Raw genomic sequence first — 27119 nt, 5'->3', positions numbered from 1 at the left:
CCTTTATTTAACTATGAAAGTCAGTTAAGAACAAATTATCATTTACAATGGCGACCTATCCCGGCCAAACCCTAACCCGGACGACGCTGCGGCAATTGTGTGTTGCCCTATGGGACTCCCAATCACGGCCGGTTGAGATACATCCTGGAATCAAACCATGGTCTGTAATGACGCCTCTAGCCTTAGACTGCTGTGCCACTCGGGAAGTACAATAAGTATAACTCCATGTATTGTATCTCACAAAGGCTGGGTGAAAAGAAAATGTCCTCACGGCGAAAGGCCCTCATGAAGCAAGTTGTTCCATTACCAGAATAAATATTAACAACTTGGTTAAGAAAAAGAAAACTCTCCGCTTTCTACATGGAGCCAAACATGAGGAACAACATAGCAGTTCAATTTGCATTACGTAGTCTTAGTCCCAGGTGACTTTTTCACAAACAATATCTGTCATGCAAAATGAACGGCACTTTGGGGCATATCTTTGCATGTCATCTGCAGTCTGAAGGTAGTGGAAAAACATCTACACTGCTTCCCACTGTCTACAGACGGTTTTCGTTAATCTGCTTTACACAATATACTGCGTGACAATATTGATGTTGTGAGGGGAAATGGAAAAACGAGCTCTACCAAGCTCTACCCAGCAGTGGGCTGGCAGGAAATAATCGCTCGTGGGATGGAGGTTATTTGTGGCAGGCTTTAGGAATGTAAACAGACAATCAACAAATTTGAGATTTGGGGGTTCAACACAAACTCTTTTATTTGGAGAGAAATTATATTTTCCTCCTAGTTGTTGTTCCCACAGCTCAGATAAGCATTCTCTCATCCTCCTCTCATCCTCCTCTCAGTCTTCTCTCATCCTCCTCTCAGTCTTCTCTCATCCAAACAGAAGGTGGGCATATGTCATTTACTCCCTGTTCTGTCAGTTTTTCTTTCCTTGAAGGTTCAAGAGACTGCCTTTGATCACTGCAGCACTCATCAACATTAACTTTGTCTTGTTAAGGCCCCTCTGTGTTTTGCTTCACCACAAAGTCAATTACCAGTTTTAATAAATGAATAACTACTGTGTGTCAACACAGCTATGGCGATGCAAACTAGTGGAGACTGCAAGAAACTAGTATTCATCCACCGTTTGCCTCACATCGTTTCCATAGAGATGAGTTCTAGATTCGGAGCTGAGGAAAGGGAGATGTTGTTTCTCTCAAAATGTGTGTGTGGCAGGAGGGGAAAGAAAAACAAGAGTGGGATTGAGGGAGAGGGAGCGGGAGCCGGAAAGAGAGGGGGTGTGCAACAGAATGAAATATGTGGGAGATGGAGAGTGGAAGAGAGAGAATGGGGAATGTGCAAGACAGCACGTTGAAAGAATGAACAAGGGACATGAGAGAACACGAGTTCAAACGGACAAGAAAACAGAATGTACAAGAGAGCGAGAGAGAGAGAGAGAGGGAGAGAGAGAGAGAGAGAGAGAGAAAGAGAGAGAGAGAGCAAGAGAGGGGGATGGCAAAACCCAAAGTGAGCAAGAGCAAAAGTTGCTGAGAAAGCGAGTAGGACTTCATCCCAAATGGCAGCCTATTTCCTACATAGTGAACAGAGCTCATAGGACATAAACAGGGCCCATGGGGCTCTGGTCAAAAGTAGTGCACTATACAGGAAATAGGGTGCCATTTGGGATAGGCTTCGAAAAAGAAGAAGGCGAAGAAAACTCCCTGAGCTCTATCCCTTATAGTGAGCATCGTGGGTGGGTAATTATGATGACTAGCTTGGGGTAGCAGCCGGTGGCAAGTATGTGTGTGTGCATGTGTCCATGTGCGTGCTAACAGCCAGTTAGCTCCTCCTCACCTGTATCTGTTTAGGAAGGCCTCTCCTCCGGAGACGGCGATGTCCCCCGTCAGCATCTTGAAGGTGGTTGTTTTTCCTGCCCCGTTAATCCCTAGCAGTCCAAAGCACTATTGACACACACACACACACACACACACACACACACACACACACACACACACACACACACACACACACACACACACACACACACACACACACACACACACACACACACACACACACACACACACACACACACACACACACACACACACACACACACACACACACACACACACACAGGTGGAGCACCATTAACATACCGTAGACAATTAGACAAAGATTGCCAAGATACAAGATGCTCTACTCTGCCTTGACACTTTGTTGAGGTGAAGCCATTGGTTGTAGATAATGGAGTGGGAAACATTTCCTGACTCTGTTGGAGTAATTGATGGCCAAGTACAACATACTTATTCGACTCAATAAATGGACTGGGTCATTCAACATGCATGATTGGTACAGACCTTTTCATACTGTTGACTTAATTGAGAAAATGTTATTGTTTGTGTTGTAGGAACTGTGTGTTGTTAGTAGTAAACTTTGTGTCACTGTGTCAAGATTATCTTAGCTATCCACACATAGAAGCAAAACTAATTGACAGGCATCTATGTACATAATAACACAGTGGCAACATTTAGTGTCTTACATAAGAAACACAACTCAAACTGTCCACACATGAAACACACAAAATTATAAATATGCAAACACACACACCCTTCTCCCCTGAACCTCCCTCCTGCCCTCCCCTCAACATTCTGAACACCGTTCCCTAACCACCGATGCACTACTCCTCCTCCTCCGATCTGACAGAGCTGATACTTCCACTTCCTCCACTTCCTCCTTCAGGGCACTTGGTCAGACAACAGACCTGCTGGTCAGGTCACCTATCCAAGCAACCCACGGAGCAAATATTAGATTTCTGTCATTCATTGATCCATTCTTGTTTGCGACCCCGTCTTGTGAAAGTGCGGCGGTAAGGCTAAGCTCGGTTGTAAATAATGCATGAAACACAGTGTGAGGTCTGTGGTGCGCTCTGGTCTGACACACTATACTCCGCTGGCATTTACATTACGGTTTTGGGTAAACAGGGTGAGGAGAATATGGAACACCACGCCGTGCATGTACGTGTTGAAATCAAAGAGTTCTGGGATGTGAGTGTGATGGTGTGTGTGTTTGTGTGTGTATGACTGTGTGTGTGAGCGAGAGATGGTAGAGAGAGAGAGAGTAGAGATAGATGGGAAGATGGCGCAGACAGACATGGAATTTCAAATTCTAGCTCCTAAGCAACTTTGAAGTATATATATTTTTTGTGTTATTTCTTACATTATTAGCCCAGAATGTTTTTTGCCGGACACTGACGTCTTGCTCCCGGACAAGCTAAACACCTTCTTTGCCTGTTTTGATTATAACACATTGCCACCGACGCGGCCCGCTCCCGAGGACTGGCTCTCGTTCTTTGTGGCCGATGTGAGAAAACCATTTAAGTGTGTTAACCCTTGCAAGGCTGCCGGACCAGACGGCATCCCTAGCCGCGTCCTCAGAGCATGTGCAGACCAGCTGACTGGAGTGTTACGGACATATTCCATCTCTTACTATCCCAGTCTGCTGTCCGCTCTTGCTTCAAGATGTCCACCATTGTTCATTATTCTAAATTGTAGAAAATAGTAAAAATATAGAAAAACCCTGAAATGAGTAGGTGTGTCCAAACTTTTGACTGGTTATGTGCATCACTGACAATCTGAAATGGTCCACCCACACAGACAGTATGGTGAAGGAGAAACAGCGCCTTTTCAACCTCAGGAGGCAGAAGAAATTTGGCTTGGAAATTTGGCTTAGAAGCACCTTTGAGAGCATCTTGTCAGGCTGCATCACCGCCTGGTACGGCAACTGCACCGTCCACAACCACAGGGCTCTACAGAGGGTGGTGCAGTCTGCCCAACGCATCGCCAGGGGCACACTGCCTGCCCTACAGGACACCTACAGCACCCGATGTCACAGGAAGGCCAAAAAGATCATCAAGGACATCAACCACACGAGCGAGCCACTGCCTGTTCAACCCGCTACCATCCAGAAGGCGAGGTCAGTACAGGTGCATCAAAGATGGGACCGAGAGACAAAAAAACAGCTTCTATCTCAAGGCCATCAGACTGTTAAATAGCCATCACTAGCCGACATTCACACAGTACCCTGTCCTAAACTTAGTCACTGTCACTAGCCGGCTTCCACCCGGTTACTCATCCCTGCACCTCAGAGGCTGCTGCCCTGTGTACATAGACATGGATATTATTTTTTGTTTGAGTGCACGTGTTTCCTTGTTTTGTTTTTTGAGAGTGTGTGTGTGTTTTTGCATGTGGCTCACCTCAGCGGCTGGAACACCCAAACACACCCTGTCCACAGCAGGAATGTTCTTCCCTGAGTACACCTGCAAGGAACAGACATGATAATTAATCAGAGGGAGGGAGGGATACAAGGAACTCTCGACACGGATGCAATAATGTTATATAAACTGGTGTGCGTTCCAAATGGCACCCTTAGCAGTGCACTATACTTTTGGCGAGAGCACAAGCAATGCACTACAATAGTATGTCTGCTGTTCAGTCAGTTTGTGGAGTTCAGTATATTACATCATACTGTATATACAAATCTATTAATACAGAACACATGCAACGCTCATCAACTATAATGAACAAAAATATAAACGCAACATGTAAAGTGTTGGTCCCATGTTTCATGAGCTGAAATAAAAAATCCCATAAATGTTCCATATGCAGAAAATGTTGTTGTCACGTTCTGACCATAGTTCTGTTATTTTATTATTTGTTTTAGTATGGGCAGGGCGTGAGTTGGGGTGGGCAGTCTATGTTTGTTTTTCTATGTTGGTTTTTGTGTTCGGCCTAGTATGGTTCTCAATCAGAGGCAGGTGTCGTTAGTTGTCTCTGATTGAGAATCATACTTAGGTAGCCTGGGTTTCACTTTTGGTTTGTGGCTGTTTGTTTCCGCGTGAGTGTTTGGGCCACACGGTACTGTTTCGGTTTTTGTAAATTCACGTCATTGTTTTGATTCAGTGTTCAGTGCTTTCTTTAATTAAAATCATCATGAACACTTACCACGCTGCGCTTTGGTCTGATCCTTACTCCTCCTCAGATGAAGAGGAGGAAATCCGGTACAGTTGTACACAAATTTGATTACATCCTTGTTAGTGAGCATTTCTCCTTTGCCAAGATAATCCTTCCACCTGACATGTGTGGCATATCAAGAAGCTGATTAAACATCATGATCATTACACAGGTGCACCTTGTGCTGGGGACAATAAAAGGCCACTCTTAAATGTGCAGTTTTGTTACACAACACAATGCAGAAACTGTCAGAAACCTTCTGAGGGAAGCTCATCTGCGTGCTCGTTGTCCTCACTAAGGCCTTGACCTGACTACAGTTCGTAACCTATTTCACAAATCCCGGTTTCAACTGTGCTGGGAAGATGGCAGACTGTGTGTATGGCATCGTGTTGGTTAGGAGTTTGCTGATGTGAACATTGTGAACAGAGTTCCCTGTGGTGGTGGGGTTATGGTATGGGCAGTTATAAGCTACGGACAACAAACACAATTGTATTTTTATCAATGCCAATTTGAATGCACTGAGATACCGTGACGATATCTTGAGGCCCATTGTCGTGCCATTCTTCCACAGATTCATATCTGTAATCCCAGTCATGTGAAATCCATAGATTAAGGCCTAATGAATTGATTTTAATTGACTTGTTTTCTTATGAACTGTCAAATATTTGTAATTGTTGCACGTTGCGTTTATATTTTTGATCAGCGTAGTATTTCCTGTGCACCACCTATCATGTCATCCAGTCCATTTTATTTCAACATGCTCTCGCCCCGAACGCAACCAGGTCGTGCACACCAGATGATGCCATCAGTGTCTCAGGATGATGTCATCAGAAACAATCAATCAATCAAATGCATTTATAAAGCCCTTCTTACATCAGCTGATGTCACAAAGTGCTGTACAGAAACCCAGCCTAAAACCCCAAACAGCAAGCAATGCAGGTGTAGAAGCACGGTGGCTAGGAAAAACTCCATAGAAAGGCCGGAAACCTAGGAAGAAACCTAGAGAGGAACCAGGCTATGAGGGGCGGCCAGTCCTCTTCTGGCTGTGCCAATTGGAGACAGAATATGGCCAAGGTGTTCAAATGTTCATAGATGACCAGCAGGGTCAGATGCACTTATCGTCTTTTATCTTTTACAAAACATAGAAAACTGTTGATTTCACATACTGTATGTCGATGTTGGGGTGGTGCTGGAGATGATGAATTTGATGTTGAAAGGGGTGGAATGTCTCTTTAATGCACATAACATAAGACAATGGACAAAGGGGTGAAATAACAGCACTATACTTAATTTCTGGGCATACGGGCATGAGGCTGGGGCTGGGGCTCAGTGAGTAAAACAGTTTGGTATTCTGTGTAGGATTCGGCTCCCGCCTAGATCTTGTAGCAAACTGCAGATAAGAAGGTGTCTGGAGTTTCACCGCTCCTAGCCTGCAAATTAACTCTCCGTGTGATATTTGAATTTGCATTTAACACAGTTTTTTCATCTTCTTCCCGAGCAAATATCAAATATCACCTGCCAGAGGTGAGGCCCAAGCAGGCTAATCACCTTCCTCCGGCAAGTATAAATTCTCAAGTCGGCATCATCGGCGCTGCTGTTGCGAGTAGCGGGAAAACAAACCGACACTTAGAGAAGCAAAATGGGTTCCGGGAGTACACAAATAACAAATGGTTGACTAAATGAAGCACTTAGCGCATCGAGCAGAAGTTCCACCGAGCAACCACAAAGACAGAGTTTGAAGTGGTTTCAAAGGCATCTTGTAGGAAAAAATAAACAAGTCTCGACAAGGTTCTTGTCAGGTCTGGCAATTTAGATCTCATTCAGACCTTGACAGGAAGGACTGACACATCCCTCCTCTCCTTTGGGGAATGATTTCAGGATAATTGTGCCAGCTGTATTTCTGCCCACCTGTTCTCAGGTCTGAATCATACAATCCTTGGGGGGAGCGCCATGGGGCATACTCTAATGACATCACTATGGTCTGTTTATCTGTATGTCTGTCTGCCTGCTTGTCTGTCCATCCATCTACTGTATCTGTGTGTCTCTAGATTTTCCCTCGCCAGCCGTTTCCTATCCATGTAATGCATTTGCTATGAGTTAGTAGTAAAATGGACATGATGAGTAAATGTAAGTTTAATGTTCACTTCCAGGTCATTACTGCATTGAAATTAGCATATGACTGAGTGCAGGCCACGGTATGTTCAACACATGTAGAAGCCTTCTCTCTGAAGTCATGAGACACAATTCCATTTATGTTTGTGAGAAGCTACTTCAAGTCTCATGAAGGTGAATGAATATTAGGCCATGAAATACCTACTTACAGCAATGTTTTCTCTTCCTGGTCAGCTTGTCTATTCGGAGCAGTACTAATAGAGCAGAAATTAAGTTACAGCCTTTTGGTGCAGTGAAACACTTGGTAAATGATTAATCATTAAGAAATGATTAAGCATCCGTTTTAATTGTACTGTAGTAGCCGACCCTTCCCACTCATTTCTAAAGATACGTCCAAAATGGCACCCTATTCCCTTTATAGACCACTACCTTTGACCGGCACTACAGGGAATAGTGTGCCATTTGAGACGAAGACAATGCAACCTTGAGAACAAGAGAGCCCCAGTGATGCCAGTTCAACCTTGACAAAAAAAACAATGTCTTATTGCCACGATAGTGTGTCAAATGTGAAGCATGTTTGCTTAAAAGCCTGGGGGGCATCCGCTATTATTGGGGACTTGGGACTTGGACATGCTACTCTCCAAGATTTGCAAGTTACTTTGGTGATAGCGTGCTGCGCCACAGCTCTGCTACAACGCTAGTAGAGACGGGCGGAAGAAGTAAAGTTCCTATCCTAACAGAGGCAATTAGCGGATAATTCCCTCGTGCCCCGAAAGCTATAATGGCTGTCATGGTGGCGGCTAGGGGGTGGCGGTTAACCGGAGGAGACAACGGTCGATGACCCACACACACCTTCTCATACACAAACGCACACACACGCGCACACACACACACGCGTGCACACACACACAAATACACACGGTTCAGAGAGAGAGAGCAAGGCATCTGACTCTACTGCCCCAAACAGCTGGAATCACAAAAATGAAACCACATCCCACTGATCAACACTAGTCTACTTTTGAGACCTGAAAATATCTGACAAACTTTAATTTGTGAAATGGTTCCTTTGGGCTGCTCTTGTATTAACATGCTGTTCCATAGTACTTCAGATCCATAGTACTTTACAGTAAACACAGAAAATGTCAAACAAATGACAACATTTACAGAAACAACAATCACATCAATATTTTATTAAAGGGATAGTTAACCCAAATGACAGAAATCTATGTCATGGTACTGCCGTGTCTTTGGCTATGCTGGATTATGTGATATGACTTGCTATTCTATAAAATAATTTCTCCGTAATTAATATCCCCTGATTAAGGTAATCATGCAAATGTAATTAACTAGAGAGTCGGGCACCATAAAATACTGTTTATAGAGCTATTATCTTCCGAATAAACTCTTAAAGACCTAGTAATATTTTACATCAATAGCCGTCAATATCAATTATTGTCTTAATTCAGTCTCATCTGAAAGTTGTAAATTATTTTATCTGTAAGAACCCTGGCTAACAATTTGAATCAGCAATACAAAATTGGGTTTAATTATTTATTTGCTAAATACCTAACTAATCACACATACACACAATTAATCATAACCTGAATACAAATGACGTCATAAAGGAAAACGTCCCTAGCGGGCGGAACAGATATGAAAGCTTGTAACATATAGGAAAAGGGGCTGGGTTGAGTGAAAGAGCGGGGAGACTGAGGAACAAAGGAAAAAAGCTGTGCTATCGTAAATACAGTATCTTATGCATTATAAATTACCGCCCATTTGGAAAAGGAAAATGCAATAAATATTTACTCTGAGCTGCGCTACAGTAGGTTGGTGGTAGATGGAAGGCCGTGTTACCAAACCGAGTCCTTTGAAGAATGTCTCTGGTGGTCAATTGGATACGTTGTAGTAACATTGTTGTGTGATAGACGGGATAGTCTGTCTGTTCCTTCCTAACCTTTGTTTGCAGCTGCTGTTGCTAACTCAACGGCTAGGAGGTATCACTTCTGTAGTGAATAAGAGTTCAAAAGTTCACACCATTCGCAACCAAAGCTCATGCTGATGTTGGCTTCGTTCTGTAGTTATTATCTGAACCATTCTGACATAGGACCGTCGTCCTCATATCCTCAAAACAGGAAGTTATGTTGTCATCAAGGCTTTATATAGGAAGGGAGAAAAGGGGTGTGTTTCATAGTTTACAACCTCTGTCTCTTCACGTGGGCGGGCCACTGAGTGAGCAGCAATATCTTATGAAAACCCACATCTCACATTTTAGAAGCTAAATTCACAGTTCATCCCATCACAAATAATTTCATATTCAAGCATTTAAATTGAACAACAATTCCATGTGAATCCGATAACTCTGTGTAGACTTTCCACTGTAGAGTTTATGTCATCTTATCATTGATGAGAATGTCTCAGATGACAACCGAACTGACATTATATTCATTAAGTACCACCGCATATGTTCATTTGTTTGGATTACCAGAATATAGTTCATTTCCCCCCACCTACTGATGTTCACAGAATCTCTATGTTAACCAAGTTTTTTAAAAATGTATCCTCAGCAGGTTAGAGAGAGGAAAAAGGGGGGAAGAGGTATTTATGACTGTCATAAATCTATCCCCCAGGCCAACGTCATGACAGTACAGAAGTTCCAATCATCTTTAAGTGACTCTGTGAAAGATTTGGATATGATGCATGAAAAATGACAATATCAGTACCATGACTTGGATGGGATTTGTGCCACAAATGGTCAAATGTAAGCATTTGAAAACAGTGCCAGGGAAATGAAACCAAAAGCATGGATTGTCAATTTATTTACTTATTTTTTTAACCTTTATTTAACTAGGCAAGTCAGTTAAGAACAAATTCTTATTTTCAATGACAGCCTAGGAACAATGGGTTAACTGCCTTGTTCAAGGGCAGAACAACAGATTTTTTCCTTGTCAGCTCGGGGATTTGATCTTGCAACCTTTCAGGTTACTAGTCCAACGCTCTAATTCTTGTCCATTATCCATCAGGATAAGGAAACCAATATATACTTGTGTAATTTGGATGAAATATCCCTTTCACAATCAGTATTCTATCAACGGTAAAACCAAAATGATGCTAGGGTCTTACAGTATGTATCTCCCAAGCTTTGAGCCTCACCGCTCAGAACTCACACATCCTAATACAGATGTAGGATCATAATTTGAGCCAGTTTTCTACAGCAGGAAAATAATCCTGCCGCAACAGGAAGTGTGAATTATTATGTGGATTATAATAAATGAGCATATTTGGAGGGGTTGATGAATTTGTTAGGGCAAATCAAGTCTGAAATTTCAAATTGGAAATTACAAACTTTAGAAGCTTTTTAAAATCTCAAATACACTGCAGATTTTCAGCAAAATAACCCACAAATTAAGATCCTACATTTGTATGGACACCGTACTCACATGACTCCTATAACATCAAACAGCTGTCATAAAAAGTTTCTTTCTGCGTTCCTGAGTGACTGGAAGGTCACAGTGACAGCTCGGGCGCACAAATGCTAACTGGCGGACGCACCGTCAAAACGGGCCCCATCAATAATGCCGTCACGGTAACCGCTAACCCTGAGGTTAAATGCTAACCTATGAGGCCTCAACAGTCGTTCTTGGGTGGTAAATGCTTCTTCCTGAGTGAAGGAAGAGGAGGAGGAGGCAGCTGACAGATGATTGATGGGCTGTCAATCGCGAGAGAGACATGTTCAGATTTATGGCGAGACCGAAGAGGTGCAGCGGTCGAGGTGGTGCGCTCATTGATCAATTCGTTATCTCTGCTCTACGGCCGGATTGCACCAGCTGTGATGGGAGGTGATGGGAGCCCACTGGAAGCGCTTCGATGCCTTCTGCGCCAATGCTTTTGGGCGCCATGTATCCCCTCCAACGTAAATCAAATCAAATGTTGAGGCACCTTGAAGAGTCTTGTTGTTGTGTATGTCTTTCTCTGCATGTTTCAGTGTCACTGTCTGTACTACAGTAGCGAAGAGATGCATGACAACAAAACAGATGTGTCTATAATTGAAACATGATAGAAAGATAACTGCACTGTGCTCTTGTGATGCTCACCACTTCTTGGCTGACAAGGGAGGAAATAAAGGAAGGTAACCATACATCGCTCTAAGATAATTTATCACAGGTTACAGAATGTGAAAGTCAGCTTTGAAACGTCAGAGAAGACGAGCAAAGGGTGAGTCAAGAAGACCTTATAAAGTAACTCCTGTTCCCACCTTGTGTGCTGTGGGCGGCAATGCATTATCCGTCCCAACTGTTTTATTCAAAGCTTGAGCATTAATTACCTTGTGAGTGTAGGTGAGTGTGTCCGTGATAGATTGAGAGGGGGAAAGATGGAGTGCGCGAGCGATTGCGAGAGATGGCGGGGGAGGGTTTGAAGAGACGTCAAGTTTGAACAGATGTCGACGAAGGGCTGTTGACTTGGCCATGCTTTCTGCCATTACGGGCTCGTGGAAGAAACATCTGGTCTTAGCCAGGGTGTTAATCTGGGCGGTGATTAAGCGGTGCCCATTACCTACTGTAGCATACCAAGCACCACTCGCATACTCACTTCCCAAACCTGTGAGGCGGGGGGAGGGGGAAGTGTGTTGTCGGGCTTAGCGGCACAGCTCGAGAGAGACCTCATTGGTGTTGCCTCGCAGAAAATCAAACCCTTCCCTTTTTTGCACACTTCTCCCTACAGCGAGAGAGACACAGACCATTTTCAGTCTTTTGTACTGTATTTTACAGTGTGTTATGTATGTGATACGTGGGTGGGATACGACTGTGATATATGGTTGTCTCGCCTGGCTAACTTAAGACGAATGCACTAGCTGTTGGTCGCTCTGGATGGATCAATTGTAATGTAAATGTAGTGCTATGTATGTATATTTATGTATATTATACATTTTATTTGTTGTGTTGTTTCCTGTTTGCACGCCAGGAAGATTTGCTGCTTTCTCGGCAGAAGCTAATCAGGAGTCCTAATAAATACTAAATACATTGTGGAGTGACACCTCGCCAGCCTTCCCCAGCCTTCCCCAGCCTTCCGATTCTCTGAGACCTGGATGACATACTTAAGAAGTCACCATGGTCTAACAGCTGGTGTGTTCTTAACTCAGCCCTGATTTGAAGAGGAGCCATGTTCAAATCCCACACATATGGACAGTGGCACATTTTCAGATCTCTCTCTTTAACAACCTAGATGGAAGGAGCCCATCCTGTCAAAAGATTCAGTAACGTTCAATTAAAGACTTATTAGCAGATCTGAGACGATTTGGTCAAAAGCGATTTGGTAAAATCTAGTGCACTACCTAGGGAATAGGGTGCTATTTGTGACACAGTGTATGTCCGCTCACTTTCATCCTTGCCTTGTAATCTTATCAGCAAATGGGTCTTTCCACCAATTTGTTGCTTTTTGAGTAGTGTAACCTGATTTTCCCATCTCAAAAAGTTACATTTGCAAAATATTATGGTAAATGACTGCCGTAAGTGCCAAATAAAGTAACAGGGTTGAGGATTTCATCTTAAATCTGGCATACATCCCCTCGTGACAGAGGGAATGGAAGCTTATCGTGTGCAATAGGGATGTGCAAGCGAATGCAAGCTTCACAAAAAAACTTTTCTAGGCTGTCTATATATGGGTAACAGGTTTGACGTAATTTACTCAACCAGCTCAGTCATCCACCAGAAAACAGCCAAAAAGAGTAGAGCCATAATAGTCTTCAGAAATGACTTTGTCAAAGCAACAAAATAACTAGGGCTTTACAATGGTGGTGAAACTTTGAGATTTTTTTTGGTTTAAGGGGTTGAACTCTTCCTAGAAGTGACACAGAGTTGACGTAGGTACATGGCAAAATTAAGAATTTAGAAACTTTAGCAAACCTTTATTCATATAAAAAAAATATTTTGATTGAATTCACTCTTTTTGTGGAACGACTAGATTTATTTCAATATGGGGAACCAGGCAAGAGGCATACTGTGACCGATAAGTGACATCACAGTATCAACGTTGAGGGAGGAGGAATCCAATAGAAACAGCCGGGGGGCGCATTCAGTGAGGTGAAACGTTCAGAACTTCAGATTGTTGCAAGTAGAAATGTAATGAATAGAGCTGCCATGATGTCCAATGCTACGTGAAGGGAAATCATATTTGTTCTATAGATTTCTACCTGAAGGTTTTGTAAAGTTCAACAGACCCTAGCCCTTGAGGATTGAGGACCTGGGTTATATTCACTAGGAATGAAACAGAAGCACACAGGCTGAAACGCAGGGGGACTACCTGATCTTGTCCAATAAGAAACGCTTGTTTCCGTTGCTCAATGTTTTGCTGCTGCAAGCATTAATGAATATAACCTTTTAAGGTGATGTTGCTACCATGAGTGCGGTAATAAACGGTGGTAATGTACCTTAGAGAGATCGCAGATTCTCAACAAGTCATTCTCGGCACCGCCTTCATGGACGCGTGCACGTTCCCGAGCGACATCCACATCTTCGTCCTCCTTGGAGAATGACTTTCCAGAAATCAGTCTGAAGAAGAAAATGCTTAAACCCCACATACTCACAATCCCTCTAGAGCCAACATTATAAATCCCAAATGATGACAACCTAGTAATATATGCTAATGTTTTTCTCTAATGGGAGAATTTGTTTCAATTTCTCACAAAATGCAATTCAGGTAATGGAGATAAGTTACTATGACAACTTCGGTTCATAATTAGGTGAAGCAAAAAGGATGGACACAATGATATTTCACTAACAATGTTAACAAGATGTCGAATGACGAATATTCATTATTGGGCTAATAAAAAGATAAATGCATGAAATCTGTAAATGGTAAACAAGGACTGGGTCTAAACATTTTTGAGAAATCATCTCTGATACTGTATGGAAGCATCTTTACTTAAATATATTATTCCTCTATTCTTGCCTGGGTTTGTAGCAGAATTTATACTGGATAAGGAGAGTGATGGTGAACATGACTGCCCCTTGGATGGCCATGGCACACAGGTTCTTCCCCACCATGTCCCAGCTGAGGGGGTCCTGGAAACGGTCTTCCCCTAGGAGAGAAAAAAACACACTGTTCTTCATCAAGGGAAACATATTGTTTTAAACGACCTAATGAAGATCTTTGTGGATCAAAACTTTGTTAACCTGTTAGCGGGATTGAATTTGACAACATACGGTGATCGCTACATAAATAGTCATATTAAACATTCATGAAAATACAAGTGTCTCACATGGGTCGAAAGCCTAGAATCTTGCTAATCCAACTGCGTTGTCAGATTTAAAAAAGGATTTACTGCGAAAGATTACGATGCGATTATCTGAGAACAAAGCCCCATATTTTTTTTTCAACCAGCACAGGCGTAACAACATCACAAATTGCAATAAAATGTATTGTTTACCTTTGACGTTCTCCCTCTTTTTGCAATCCCAATGCTCATTGTTACATAGTGAATGGTCTTTTGTTTGATAAAATCCGTTTTTGTAGCCTAACACGAAACATTTTGTGAACCACTTGTGTCGTGAATTCCGTCTCATTCCATTTTCGACGACACATTCGATGTAAATACACACACAAAACGTGACTTTATCCAGTCATGTTTGGTTTCATTGCAATCAACTGGTTTGTTTGTAACACTGAAAGAAACCGATTTGAAGACAACAAGTAATGACATCATTGTGCACCAATGATATGACCGCTGTTTCGTTGATTGACTGTATTTTAACCCAACATCTAGCTGGGTAGATAGCCAATGAGCTGAGGTAAACGGCAATATGTAATGTTTATGTGTTGGAAGACCAACCCATGTAGTAAACTCCGGCGTAAAGAGGGTCATTCGCCATTGAAGTACCGGAAGGAGCCACGCATGTTACACACAGCATTGTTTTGGTAAAGCGCATCTTCAGCTGTTTATATATCAATCAGTATGGCGACTAAGTCAGGGAAAGCTAAATCTAAGTCTAGACATACAGATGTACACACAATTTTAGAAGAAATTGATAGGGAAAGTGAGACAGAGATTGTTGGAGGACGATTAATTTAGCGATTCCCAAATTGAGGAATATTTTTTTAATGGAGAGGACATCGTTTTGGACTGGTAAGTTATTTTCATGCTAATGCCGTTGTTTGAAATTGATATTATAAAATATTATTTGTGATTTTTTTTTGTAGTGTAATGAAATGTGAGATGCGTGTGTCTGCACCACATGCTTGGTGACCCTCTGCTTTACAGCAGAAAGAGACTGCTATGGCACCTGGCCTCAGCAGCACGATATTGTGAAGAGGACTGAGGGTCTTCCAAATATTGAAAGTGTTATTTTGTAAATTTATATTTATATTTTTTTTTCATGTTTTTTCTCCATGTTTTGGGTGTGTGTGTTAGAATACCATTTTGGTATTTTGTATATAGTTATTCCATTCAAAATGTATAACTTCACCAATTTGGCCACATTTGGGCTACTTGTGTGGGACACCTGGGTGACTTCATGATAAATGTCATGTAGCACACTCATTTTGAAAGTTATCATTCTGAAACTTTGCACAAGTACTGCTGTCCTCTTATGTTTGTCACTGAAATTGTCATCATCATCCTATCTGAATGTTTGTTTTGTCTTGTTCATTTTAAAGATGATGATACAACAATAAAAAATAAAAAAACGTATGTTTTTTTCATTGTATTATCTAAACCAGATCTATTGTGTTATATTCTCCTACATTCAATTCACATTTACACAAACTTCAGAGCGTTTTCTTTCAAATGATACCAAGAATATGCATATCTTTGGTCCTGGACATGAGCTACAGGCAGTTAGATTTGGGTATGTCTTCAGGCAGAAATTGAAAAAAGTAGGGGGGTAGCTGTATTAATAGAGCTTGCAATTGGGAGCCAGCTTGCTTGCCTTTCTGTTCTTTGCAACTACGATGTACAATAATCATGTCAGATGGCTGCCCCTGGAACTCAATAGGATTGGATCTAAATCTAGATGTCTCTTTAAAGTTGACAGCAACTGACTTTAATCCTGACTTTAATCCTGCGTCCATAGACGCACCCATGCACCAATCTAAGCAACATATATTTTTTAAATCCAGATCAAAATCTGTCAGTTTAAGCTAGATATATCCGTTTCTTGCATGGGCTGCATCTCAAACCGCCACGTCCGTCTATGTCGGCCTTCAGCATCTGTGGTGGAAGGTGGCCGAGCTACAGTGGTGTTTTTCAGATCATGAGACATCCCAAGAGTCAGTCTTCTCACGAAAACGTCTGTAGCGGGTTGTCCCCAGAACCCGTCTGAAGGTAACCCATACTAATTAATGGAAGTACGGAGGTAGTTCTGTTCCAACCAAAACAAAGGGTTAAATATGTGTCCAAAAAAACTACACTGCTCAAAAAAATAGAGGGAACACTAAAATAACACATCCTAGATCTGAATGAATGAAATATTCTTATTAAATACTTTTTTCTTTACATATTTGAATGTGCTGACAACAAAATCACACAAAAACTATCAATGGAAATCAAATTTATCAACCCATGGAGGTCTGGATTTGGAGTCACACTCAAAATTAAATGAGGCTCAGTAGTGTGTGTGGCCTCCACGTGCCTGTATGACCTCCCTGCAATGCCTGGGCATGCTCCTGATGAGGTAGCGGATAGTCTCCTGAGAGATCTCCTCCCAGACCTGGACTAAAGCATCCGCCAACTCCTGGACAGCCTGTGGTGCAATGTGGTGTTGGTGGATGGAGCGAGACATGATGTCCCAGATGTGCTCAATTGGATTCAGGTCTGGGGAACGGGCGGGCCAGTCCATAGCTTCAATGCCTTCCTCTTGCAGGAACTGCTGACACACTCCAGCCACATGAGGTCTAACATTGCCTTGCATTAGGAGGAACCCAGGGCCAACCGCACCAGCATATGGTCTCACAAGGGGTCTGAGGATCTCATCTCGGTACCTAATGGCAGTCAGGCTACCTCTGGCGAGCACATGGAGGGCTGTGCGGCCGCCCAGAGAAATGCCACCCCACACCATGACTGACCCACTGCCAAACTGGTCATGCTGGAGGATGTTGCAGGCAGCAGAATGTTCTCCACGGCGTCTCCAGACTCTGTCACAAGTGCTCAGTGTGAACCTGCTTTCATCTGTGAAGAGCACAGGGCGGCAGTGGCGAATTTGCCAATCTTGGTGTTCTCTGGCAAATGAAAAACGTCCTGCACGGTGTTGGGCTGTAAGCACAACCCCCACCTGTGGACGTCGGGCCCTCATACCACCCTCATGGAGTCTGTTTCTGACCGTTTGAGCAGACACATGCACATTTGTGGCCTGCTGGAGGTCATTTTGCAGGGCTCTGGCAGTGCTCCTCCTGCTCCTCCTTGCACAAAGGCGAGGTAGCGGTCCTGCTGCTGGGTTGTTGCCCTCCTACGGCCTCCTCTGCGTCTCCTGATGTACCGGCCTGTCTCCTGGTAGCGCCTCCATGCTCTGGACCCTACGCTGACAGACACAGCAAACCTTCTTGCCACAGCTCGCATTGATGTGCCATCCTGGATGAGCTGCACTACCTGAGCCACTTGTGTGGGTTGTAGACTCCGTCTCATGCTACCACTTGAGTGAAAGCACCACTCATGCTACCACTTTAGTGATAATTTCCTAATTGTTACTACATTTGTGTTTACATCATTAAGCCTTTATGTCATGAATGACCAAAGGTGTCTGACTTTAAATGAAGTACGGCATCATGCGATATAGAGTCTTTATGGCTGTGTTATGGACTAAGTAATACAGGATAATACATAAGGTGTAAATAAATAGGTTATTAATGTTCTGCTGATTTAAGGTTCTCTCGTGAGTCACAGTTTTCTGAAGGGTGATTGAGGTATTTGAATGGGTTGATGGACCTGCAAAGCTACTGTGTGTGTGTGTGTGTGTGTGTGTGTGTGTGTGTGTGTGTGTGTGTGTGTGTGTGTGTGTGTGTGTGTGTGTGTGTGTGTGTGTGTGTGTGTGTGTGTGTGTGCATGCGTGTGCGTGTGTGTGTGTGTGTGTGTGTGTCTGTGTGTGTGTGTGTGTGTGTCAGATGCAAGATGATTTGGAGTAGTCCAACCTGAAGCTACCTCACCTATTCCTCTTCTGTTCCCATGCTAGAGAAGAGGGCCTTGCCATTACAATTTTGTGGCTGATCATTAAGCGAGAGAGAAATGGTGAATGTGTCAAAGACGGGACTAGGCCCAGCACTGCACTGTATGGCTGGTTTTTGTTGTGTACAAGTTTTTGTACATGCATCTTGGTGCCAGAAGAAAGCCACTTTTAATGTCTTTATGTTGGGGGCTTTCATCAAGGTAAGTGTTTCTTGGTGTAACATCATAATGCACACAGCACATATAAGCCTGGGATATCAACCACTCAAAGTTGGCCTTAGTGGAGTGACCATATAATTCTATGGGAGTGACCGGAGTAAGGTATTTGTCATTGTCACTAGTTAACCCAGTCAAAAGGTCATAATTATGGCTAAACCATGCCCATTCCCACAATACATTTCTTAAACGTTGATTTTAAATCTAACCATAACTACTGAAGGCCAAATTTGATTCGTTGGTCCACCAGTGTTTCCACCTATTTGGGCGAAAGTGTCTGGGATTGAGATTAGGTGTAATGTGAGTAACATGACTTCAGACTATGCCAACCAACGTGTCACCCTTTATAAAGCACATGTTTATATTATATTCGACATAGTGGGTTATGTCACATTTGACATTGGTGATTATGTCACACACTTATGCCACATTTATAAACCCTTTATAAAGCATGACATACAGTTATAGATGCTTTGTGCAGTGCTTATGAAGTCATTATGAAGCCTTTATAAGCTGAACGTCATTTAAAACAGGACCCTATGGGCTATAGTAGTACAGGCCCAATTCTATATTTTTTGGGGATACCTAAAGGGGTCCTAAATTTCCAAACCAAATAGCTAAATCATACATGGTATGACCTTAAAACAATTCCATATGTTAGCTCAGTACCCCCCCACCTCTCTCTGCCTCCCTCCCTATCCATCTCTCTCTCAGTCTCAACAGCCTCTATGTTCTGGAGGGATGAAAGACAGAAACGGAAGCGTTTTCAGTCTCATTTTCTCGCAAATAGGCCCTCTCCAGACAAGCCTTTTTAAAGCGGTGATTGCTTTCCTCTTTACACTCGCCGCCGCAAATGATTCCTCAAACGGTTATTTCCTGCCAGATCTATTCCTCAGATAAAGCCTTTGCTCCCGCCTTTCATGGGTCTCTCTGCCTCTCAATCTCCCCCGTGTACCTATCCCCTTTCGCTTTCTAGATGTAGTGTTGAGAATGGCGGCCTAGGGCTACGGTCACGTTATTGGTCAAATGTTATCCTATTTGGTAATGATGCAGCAACAACTAAGAGGAGATGTGTTTAGTCCTGTAAAGGGTAATGGTAACATCCATGGGCCCTATGTGTGAAACTATGAAGATGCTGTAAAGTCAAATCAAATTTATTTATATAGCCCTTCGTACATCAGCTGATATCTCAAAGTGCTGTACAGAAACCCAGCCTAAAACCCCAAACAGCAAGCAATGCAGGTGTAGAAGCACGGTGGCTAGGAAAAACTCCCAAGAAAGGCCAAAACCTAGGAAGAAACCTAGAGAGGAACCAGGCTATGTGGGGTGGCCAGTCCTCTTCTGGCTGTCCCGGGTGGAGATTATAACAGAACATGGCCAAGATGTTCAAATGTTCATAAATGACCAGCATGGTCGAATAATAATAAGGCAGAACAGTTGAAACTGGAGCAGCAGCACGGCCAGGTGGACTGGGGACAGCAAGGAGTCATCATAAAATGTAAAGGCATTGTATAAGTAGAGGACTAAATTAAACAAAGTAGCAAAGCTATTGGCCTTTGGTAAATCTTAAACCCCAAAATGTTTGGTACCAAATATTCTTACTGGAGAATAGTCAGACCCTTCCTCCCACCTGTTTTATTGTCACCTACAACAATCAACTGTCGAGTTAAATGAATCTGCCAATTCCCTCCATTTCTTTTCAAGGCTATTTAGACAACAATGTGCAGCAGTGGAAAGTTTGCACCTGTCATTCTCTATTGAGTCTTGAAAGACAACACCAAAGCTAAAGCCATGACATTGTCTTTCTTTACACTGCACTGTACTTTCTTTCTTGTCCTTAAATTACTCAGCTTCATTTGACCTTTCATCCTACCACTTAAATGTTATTCCATCTTGCTAGGAGGGAAAAGCTTTGCACTGATGAATCTGATGAATCACTGATGACTCTTAGTAATATAATATTAAAAGGCCACTTTTATCCAAATCAGTTTACAGTACAGTGAGAGTATATATTAGGATGAAGCCTATGTGATCACTTCAGATATAGTGTGGCATTATTTACACTTTTACAGTTCTGTCATCATTATTTTTTTCACATTTTCTTCCCCCCCAACAATTTACTCCCTATAGTGTGGTATTTAAGCTCAAAGGTGGTGTGGAGGATGCTCACCGAAGCTTTCAAATAAAGTGGCCATGGCCTGATTCTTGCCCATGTCGATGAGCCCTCGACCCAGACAGAAGTGCGGGAAAATCAGCAGCACCTGCTTCACAATGTCATTGATGTGCGAGATTTTCTGTAAGGAGGGAAAAGAAAAAGAAAAACAACAACAACGTATTAGCGACTCATAAAAGACAAGAAACACGGCAAAACATGAGGGCACATTATGGCATGACATCACATTACAGGGAACCCGCTGTCTGCGTTGCACATGCGGAGGCACGAGTCTGTCGAGTGACCTGAGGGAAGCAGCGGATTTGGAGCTTGCGGTGGCTGGAAAAGAGTGCTCTTGGCATTAAGAGTGTTTCGACACTCCCCAGATAACTAAAGCGCATCCTCTGTGTGCGCTCATCAGTGGAGGCACACTGCTTGCTAAATGACATGGAAATTAGCCTTGACTTGTCATTTAGGGCACGCTCACTCGGTGATGTCTCCCTCACCCGCGTTACGTGAGGGCAGGAGCAGCTGCTCATACATACAGATACAAACATTCTCATCCCAAGCACTGAGACTTTGAAAGATATACCTTCCCACTTGCTATAACAGGCACATTCACAGTAATGGACTTGCGCACACGCACACACACGCACACACACACACACACACACACACACACACACACACACACACACACACACACACACACACACACACACACACACACACACACACACACACACACACACACACACACACACACACACACACACACACACCATCTTATTGGCTTTTCATTACCCAGGTTAGGGCCCTTCCTGATTTAAATACAAATTATAGAAATATATGCAAATCCAATTAATTAGGTGCAGGACAGATGCACATATCAAAGAAAGAAGTAGATACAAACCTAAATGTATTCATGTTTCTCCATATGTCTACTGTGTAATACTTATTGTGATGTTAATGTATTCAATGTAATGGATGTATTGAATTGACCGGATGTACAAGCCCTCTAGAGTTGATTTAAATAGGTGTTTCACAGTGATATATGACCTGACGAAGATCCAACTCGGATCAAAACGTTGTATTTTTTGTGGGAGTGGTTAAATCACCATGGGAGCATACCTGAGTTGCGGACATTTCCTTTTTCCTCCCTTCCTGATTAAGCCACCCCTCCTGAAATCCCTTCTCCCTGTAGCTATATTGCTGAACGATGGTGCACGATGGTGCCTTTTAAAACACACAAGCCCTGATTAATTAAATGAAGACAGAATGAAAGATAGCCAGTCTGCACTGATTCTACAACAGCGCCAGCGTCGGTTCTCCACATTGCTTTCATTACCGAAGATTGAGGGAATGAGAGAGAGAGAGAGAGAGAGAGAGAGAGAGAGAGAGAGAGAGAGAGAGAGAGAGAGAGAGAGATGGGGGAGAGTGAATGATAGAGTATTGCCACTTCTGTATTTACATGCCGTTCTAAAGCCAGCTTATGCAAATTGCATCTGTTTGGTCTCAGGGTAGTCTTCAAAGACGCTAGCGTACCTTGTGAAAACCATAAGTTCACCGTTTCCTCCTTCGGTAGACCCAGGGCGAAAAGTGGCATGCGTTGCTTAACACAGTGCAATGTGGAGCGGCAGATGAGAATCGCGGATGACACCTTATGTTGTCAGATTTCATCATGGGGATTTGTACTTGCTCTGCAATTTGTTACTTTATTTTGAGGAATGGCGTCATGAAAAGGCCTAACTTGGCCCGCAATTCAATCAACTGTAGATAAAGATAAACCGCGTTGCGATTCATACACGTTTCTGCTATATTTTTCAAGCACAGGTGTGGTCCAGAGGCGTTACCCAATGACGTTGTCCACACAGAGTGTTTGCAGCTAACTCTGAGTTAACACATTCGATATAGTGCAAACATTCACAATTCAATTAGAGGTAAAGTTTTCCTTTATCTGTTATGGATTGAATTGGGGTCTTTGGTCATTGGGGGTAAATAACTCACTACCGTCATCATTAAAATAAAGTTTATTTAGGTCTTCATGTATGACAGCATGTATACAGCAGTAATGATGTCGCTATACTTCAAGTAAATATTTTCTCTGTTAATGGCCAAACTTAAGCTACAGATCAAAGGTTAGAGTTGGAATGTCAATAGTAGTCTACATGCAGCAGTAAATTGAGAATTTCTGCCTGTGAGTAGTTGGGCTGTCCAAGCACTGGCCTAAATTCCCTGCAGGGAAGTATGCATAACGAAAATACCTAATTGATCATGGTGTCAACGCTAATTCTCAAATGTCCAGCAATAGGTCTGCCAATTCATCTTTGCCTTTTTCAACTTTTACAAGTTTCTCTCAAGGACTTAAGGTCACGCTGGCCAACAAAACGTCAAGCATGAGATCCTGGCCATCCATATAATGTATTACTTAGCTACCTTTTATTGTCAATGGTAAGAAGTTCAATTTGAATATATCTGGTCATATCAACACATACTGGACGCACTCCCACTCAACTACATTTGAAAAAGTTATTAATCATAGTTAAACTACAATCCCTTGAGTAAAGTCTTAGAATTTAAAGCTGGAATCAAGAAAAAGAAGCTGGCAAGAAGCTGGCAAAAGGCTAAAAGAGCCTAAAGTTAGAAACATAAGTGAATTGGAAAAACTGAAATAATAAAAGCAAACCAATGACCTTGTACAGCCGGGGCCCATTTGTCATCAAGAAGAATGTGAAGGAATAGAGACCTAATTCGAGATCAATACATGAAATAACAGATCTTCTCTCGACTGGGTGTTCATCAATGAGATCTAAGAAGCTCTTAGGCGATGATGAAACGCGTGACAATTTTCTTCAAAGTTTGTGCTATATGCCCATAAATCATCTCCAAATGGGTTCTGAAGTGAAAAAAATCTCCAAGGCTCTAGTCTGACCCATATTGCTTTAGTGTTCATATTCCCCTAGCATCGCCTTCATCTTGACCGGAGGGACTTACAAAAAGGAATATATATATGTCTGAAAGAGTTTTGGGGAGGGCGACCATTAGCCAATTTCTCAAACTAGATGTGTTAACGTTAAAGGGAAACTTCATAATCAGTAATGCACATCCAAAATAGAATGTAACATTGTATACATAAAACACTATATTAATATCAAAGAGGTAGACAGCAGTACATGCTGTTAGGAATACAAATATTTATGTATGTAATACCCCCACAACCACCCACCCCACCCACCCACACACACAGTACAATTAAATGGCAATTCCCTGGGAGAGTAGACAAGTTCCAGACATAATGCCCAGCATAGCAATTCCAAAACACAGTACAGAGGGTCATGACATGGCAGAACTAATACAGCCCCATCGACTGCCCCCCTCCTGAATCACTCAGGCCCCCAACCAGGCCAGATCCATTTAGGTGCCCAACCGGCTTGTCTGAGTGGCTAACGGCTGGGCTATTGACTCAAACACTGTCTCATGCATACAAGGCAGTGTGCGATAGATGCGATCCACAGGGAGCTGAGAAAACTCCCATGCTCCCTCGCTCAGTCTCCAGATGAAACTGGGACGTAAAAGTAATATATGTGCTGCTGCAGCCATGCTTTGCTTTTCCCTCCAGTTTTGGCTATTTTTATTCCTTCCCTCTAGACTATTAGACATCTTCCCATAGCGGGGAGCTAGGTGTATTAACTTTGACCTTCAGTGGAGAAATACAACAAAGAATGAAGAGAACTTCAACTTTGCTGTTCCCGTTTTGGCTATCGTCGCAGCGCAGGGTGGACGGGATAGAATGAAGGTGTGGAAATAGAGACGACGGAGAAAGATGGAGCTGTCAGATATCTCTCTACAACCTGCCGCGGTGAACTGGGGCGTGGTCTTGTGCGTTCTTATCTACGGAAGCCATTTTGGCTCCTCTGTTCATTCAGTTTATCTGAACAGAACAGAGGAACAGAGGAAATGTGGAAACCACCAACATCCCAGCATGTCACAGCCCATTTTTCCAGGTGATTCAAATGTGACAGTTAACTGGTAGAATAAGTGATGCATCAGCCCCGGCTCGTGGCCACCTACAGGGCTCTCTTATCTGCTTTTACATCCCCAGGAGTGATAGCTGGGCTGTCATTGTCCCCCATCGGCAATGTCTCAATTGACCCGGAGAGCTACACTACCCAGTGGGCTTTCTAATACACTAGGCAAATGCCCTTGACAAGGAAGAGCGCGGTAGGTCACTTGCCAGATTGGCAGCGACCGGCATGCATTCCATTATTATATTGCCAGAGCCCCTTAGGAATATGATTTGCCAGAACAACACCGATAAATATATGGGAAAACAAGTCACAACAAAAAGATGACTGTTTGATGGGGAGGTTGCCAGCGAACAGACAAACAAAAAACAAACCGATGATGAACGACGGCAATGACGATAATGAAATCGCCATGCAAATGAGTTTGTCTCATTATGTAAAAAGGAAGACAGCCAACATTAAGCTGTGTCTGAGACACCAGAGATAATGGAAAGAAGATGAATGTTCAAAGGACATGAGCGTATGACAAAGCTAGGTTTCCATCCAATTGGTGACAGATCTTCCCACCAGTGATGTTTCCACCTAATTGACTTGTTGCAGATAAAAACCAGTGCGTGATGACGTAGTGCACATAAAATGTACTTTTTTGCTTAAGTTTTTATGTACTGAATAAAAATCTAAAGTTCAATGTGTTTCCATCGCATTTTCCACTCTCCCGATAGTTTTGTCACAAAAACTGTTGCCTTAAATAGCAAATTCCCCTATTCTGGTCTTGGCATGTATCCTCTAGCCAACAGCTCACAGATAAAGTGCAGGTAGGCTTTGCGTGTAGGCTAGTCTACATGATGAGATTCACAGGTGGTTGGTGGAGGACGGACTCGTGGTAAAGGCTGGAGCGGAATAAGTGCAATGGTATCAAATATACTGAACAAAAATATCAATGCAACATGCAACAAATTCAAAGATTTACAATTCATATAAGGATTTTAGACTCCGTCTCATGCTACCACTAGAGTGAAAGCACCGCCAGCATTCAAAAGTGACCAAAACATCAGCCAGGAAGCATAGGAACTGAGAAGTGGTCTGTGGTCACCACCTGCAGAACCACTCCTTTATTGGGGGTGTCTTGCTAATTGCCTATCATTTCCACCTGTTGTCTATTCCATTTGCACAACAGCATGTTCCCTTTATTTTTTTGAGCATTGTATAAAAAAAGTAGGGGCATGGATCAGAAAACCAGTCAATATCTGGTGTGACCACCATTTGCTTCATGCAGCGCGACACATCTCCTTGGCATAGAGCTGATCAGGCTGTCGATTGTAGTCTCTGGAATGGTGTCCCACTCTTCAATAGCTGTGCGAAGTTGCTGGGTATAAGCGGGAACTGGAATATGCTGCATAGACGTCGACCCAGAGCATCCCAAACATGCTCAATGGCTGACATGTCTGGTGAGTATGCAGGCCATAGAATTTTCAGATTCCAGGAATTGTTTACAGATCCTTGAGAAAGGGGTCTGTGCATTATCATGCTAAATCATGAGGAGATGGCGGCGGGTGAATGGATCTCTTCACGGCATCTCTGTGTATTCAAAATGCCATCGATAAAAATTTGCAATTGTGTTCGTTGTCCGTAGCTTATGCCTGCCCACACCATAACCCCACCACCACCATGGGGCACTCATGACATCAGCAAATCGCTCACCCACACGATGCCATACAAATGGTCTGCGGTTGTGAGGCCGGTCGGATGTACTGCCAAATTCTCTAAAAGAGAGAAATTAAGATTAAATTCTCTGGCAAAAGCTCTGGTGGACATTCCTGCAGTCAGAATGCCAATTGCAGACCCCCTCAAAACTTGAAACATCTGTGGCATTGTGATGTGTGACAAAACTGCACATTTTGGAGTGGCCTTTTATTGTCCCCAGCACAAGGTGTATCTGTGTAATGATCATGCTGTTTAATCAGCTTCTTGTTATCCCACACCTGTCAGGTAGATGGATTTTCTTGGCAAAGAAGAAATGCTCACTAACAGGGAAATAAACACATTTTTTAAACAACATTTTAGAGAAATAATATTTTTGTGTGTATGGAACTTTTTGGGATCATTTATTCCAGCTCATGAAACATGGGACCAACATGTTAGCCAGTCTGTAAATAGCCCATCCAACTACCTCATCCCCATACTGTATTTATTTCTTTATCTTGCTCTTTTGCACCCCAGTATCTCTAGAGTCAAGGCCAAACGATTTGAGAATATTAATTTCCACTAAGTTTGCTGCTTCAGTGTCTTTAGATGTTTTTGTCAGATGTTACTATGGAATACTGAAGTATAATTACAAACATTTCATTAGTGTCAAAAGCTTTTATTGACAATTACATGAAGTTGATGCAAAGAGTCAATATTTGCAGTGTTGACCCTTCTTTTTCAAGACCTCTGCAATCCGCCCTGGCATGCTGTCAATTAACTTC

General features: G+C 42.7%; 1 protein-coding gene across 2 annotated transcripts in view; it reads right to left on the bottom strand.

Annotated features, from left to right (window-relative positions):
• Window positions 1-27119, bottom strand: part of LOC118391988 (phospholipid-transporting ATPase ABCA1-like) — a 291273-nt gene that overhangs the window by 35753 nt on the left and 228401 nt on the right. For both annotated transcript variants that reach the window (XM_052459513.1, XM_052459512.1), the window contains exons 40-44: window positions 20645-20768; window positions 14055-14184; window positions 13534-13654; window positions 4238-4300; window positions 1837-1943 (exon numbers count right to left, since the gene is read on the bottom strand). In XM_052459513.1, the coding sequence (XP_052315473.1) occupies window positions 1837-1943; window positions 4238-4300; window positions 13534-13654; window positions 14055-14184; window positions 20645-20768 (545 nt within the window). The remainder of the gene's footprint in view (window positions 1-1836; window positions 1944-4237; window positions 4301-13533; window positions 13655-14054; window positions 14185-20644; window positions 20769-27119) is intronic.

Source organism: Oncorhynchus keta, chromosome 13 (genome assembly GCF_023373465.1).
Source record: "Oncorhynchus keta strain PuntledgeMale-10-30-2019 chromosome 13, Oket_V2, whole genome shotgun sequence".
Lineage (NCBI taxonomy): Eukaryota > Metazoa > Chordata > Actinopteri > Salmoniformes > Salmonidae > Oncorhynchus > Oncorhynchus keta.
Note: the sequence above shows the minus strand (reverse complement) of the source record. Positions and strands in the feature narration are given on the sequence as shown.